Source organism: Vicia villosa, unplaced genomic scaffold, assembly GCF_029867415.1.
Source record: "Vicia villosa cultivar HV-30 ecotype Madison, WI unplaced genomic scaffold, Vvil1.0 ctg.001848F_1_1, whole genome shotgun sequence".
Taxonomy (NCBI): Eukaryota; Viridiplantae; Streptophyta; class Magnoliopsida; order Fabales; family Fabaceae; genus Vicia; species Vicia villosa.
This window is the reverse complement of record NW_026705750.1, coordinates 291401-294264: the sequence shown is the minus strand read 5'-3', so window position 1 is coordinate 294264 and position 2864 is coordinate 291401. Positions and strand designations below refer to the sequence as shown.

Genomic DNA, 2864 nt, shown 5'->3' with positions numbered 1-2864 from the left:
GACCCTTAACGGGGCCTTTTTTTGGTTTTTTTTTGTTTTAATTGTTTTAAATGATTTTTTAATTATAATAATTGTTTTTTTATTATATATAATGATTAAAATATATTAAAAATTAAAAAAAATTAATTGTAATAAATAAAAATACGAGTAAGGCATGGGTTGGACGAGCATGTGTAGGTTCGGCCAATAGATGGCCGAGCGCATATATTTTATTATTATTTTTTGCCTATAAATAAGATTGTATTGCTCATTTGCACTCACACCAGTTACAATTGAAGGCTTAGTGTTACTATTGGAGATGTCTTTTGAACCCCTTCCAACGTTTCCACCTATGAAGAGAGATGCAACATTATTTTTTTCAGCAACAAAGCCTCCGTTGAAGATCAAACTCTGGAACACGCAAACTTTCGAGCATCTACAGAGGCACTTGATCGGCTGGTTAGACGGAAACATTCTCGAGGGTGAAAATATAAGGAAAATTGAAAGGCAGGTCACGGAGAAAGGCCCAAATGGAGTAGTAACTCGTTCTTGGAGAGCCGTGAAAAATGACGCTGGTGTCCTTATGATGATGCTAGGACCACATGATATTGTGTTGATGGTTGTAATCTCTTAGAATATGTTTTATTTGTTTCCTGTGAGGTCGTTTTAATTGTTTCCTGTGTGGTTGTTTTATTTGTGGCTGTCTTTATTTCGTTGTCATTGAATGTTGTTTTAGTAATGTGAAATGTTGTTTTAGTTATGTTTAATGTGAAATGTTGTTTTAGTCATTGATGGTTGCAAATCAATTAAAAAGACATTATATTACATTCATAAAGCTAGTTGAAGTAAAAATTAAGGCCTATTGGACGGGCCTGCTACATTTGGACATTTACTTCGGATATGGCCTACTTCACGGCATATCCCACACATTCTCTTTTCCTTTTCCACGTCGTCCATTTCGGTTCTAATCCGAGTACTATTTGGGCGACCTCTTTTTTTCCTACGCATAGTTTCGTCATGACAAAGAGTAGCTCCTCTATATTGCGGCCAATTGTCTTGATGTGGGAGGATCTGGAAGCTTTGTTGGTAGACTTTAAAAACATGTTGAATCTTAAACACGTCGGGTATGTGAATGGTGTAGTCTTGGCGTATACTTTCACATGCTGCAATAGCATGTGAGCAAGGCAAATGAAACGCTTGAAATTTTCCGCAATCACAGGTTCTTTTTCGTAGATCAACACCGTAAGTACCAGTTGGTTGACCATCGTTGCGGTTTATTCTTTCGGCCACCATAAAATAGAATCTCTCCCGGTCGAACTGATAAACATTATGACTGCTTGCTTTGTTGACTTCTTCAGTCATCCCCTTGATACACTTGTCTGTAAAAGTTTGGCCTGATGTCAACCTCTTTGTCCATTCATGTCCATATTGACCAAATAATGCTCCCATCCGAAAATATGTGGCCGATACCAAAGAAGCTATTGGAAGGTTTCTGGTTGCCTTTAGCATAGAGTTCATTGCTTCTGCAAGGTTAGTCGTCATGTGTCCCCATCGTTGCCCTCTATCAAACGCGCTTGCCCACTTCTCCTTGGGGATATTTTCAATCCACTCCAAAGAATCTCTATTTGTCTGACGAATTTCGGTTCTATAGTAGTTGTACGTTGACTCCGTCAATGCATATCCTGTTACAAATAATAAATATGTCAAGAAAACGACAAAGAACAATTGACAAATGTACTATTAATAAAATTAGACTATCACCCATGTTGACGAGTTTTTTACGTAGTTCCTTGTCTCTAATCGCACGCATACAGTTTTGCGCGATATGCCTAATGCAGTAGACATGTGAAGACGGAGGATTTTGCCATCCATTTGCAGGATCATCATAGGCACTTTTAATCGATGGATGTCTGTCTGATATTAGGCATAGATTGGGTTGGGGTGTCACGTGGTTTCTTAGATTGCGAAGGAAAAAACTCCAAGCATCCTTGGTTTCACCCTCGACAATAGCGAAAGCAATTGGAAAAATGTTACCATTCCCATCCTGCGCCACAGCCATCAACAAGGTCCCTCTGTACCTTCCATACAACCATGTCCCGTCGACTTGAACAATTGGCTTGCAATATGCAAAACCATGGATGCATGGTTGAAAAGCCCAAAATAGACGATGGAATATCATCTTATCACCCAACTGGCTTCCTTCGTTTGAAAATGCAGGTAACGTTTCCAAGTCTATTATCATTCCAGGAAGATATGTTTTCATTACCAATAACCATTGTGGAAGGTCATTGTAAGATGTCTCCCAGTTTACATACAGGGATTTTATGGCCTTTACCTTTGCAATCCACGCTTTCCTATACGATATATTATAACCATACTTTCCTGTAATATGAGAGATTATGAGCTTTACCTTTATTAATGGGTCGGTGTTAACTAGATCCCTGATGCAGTGAGAGACAATATCTGATGTAAGTTGTCTATGGTCTTGCGACATTGAAGTGGTTGTGCAGACATGTGGTCCACTCAGCTTACCTATCGTCCACTTGGAGTTCTTCTTGCGAATTGAAGCTCTACATTTGAATGATCAATCTGGATTCTTGCATTTGATCACGTATCTGTTCTTATCAGATTTGTACACCCAATAATCAAGATTGTTGGTGATATGCTAATGTTGTATAGCAGCAACACACTCCTCCTTGTCTTCAAACTCCATTCCCTCATATAAATCAACATCACTATAGTTTGTTTTGTGCGAACCAAATATTGATTCAAATTGTGACTCTTCTAAACAGATATTTCGCATGTGCTCCGGTGGGGCGACATGCTAATCGGTTGTGCGTTTGTAGGCTGCGATGGCACAACAATATCTGTGTCATTGTCATCAC

The 2864-nt window shown here is 38.9% G+C and overlaps 1 protein-coding gene across 1 annotated transcript; it reads right to left on the bottom strand.

Annotated features, from left to right (window-relative positions):
* Positions 1-831: 831 nt before the first annotated feature.
* Positions 832-2473, bottom strand: LOC131636886 (uncharacterized). Its single transcript, XM_058907476.1, has 2 exons — positions 1762-2473; positions 832-1661 (listed from the first exon to the last, which is right to left on the bottom strand). The coding sequence occupies exons 1-2, from the start codon at positions 2471-2473 to the stop codon at positions 832-834; spliced, it is 1542 nt and encodes a 513-aa protein (XP_058763459.1).
* Between the last annotated feature and the right edge of the window lie 391 nt (positions 2474-2864).

Bases quoted from the DNA above. Each gene is read 5' to 3' on its own strand.
- LOC131636886 (XM_058907476.1), bottom strand. From the start codon at position 2,473: ATGTCGCAAGACCATAGACAACTTACATCAGATATTGTCTCTCACTGC. The intron at 1,662-1,761 runs GTAAAAAACTCG...TATTTGTAACAG, and splicing joins GATTAGAGACAAGGAACTAC to GATATGCATTGACGGAGTCA.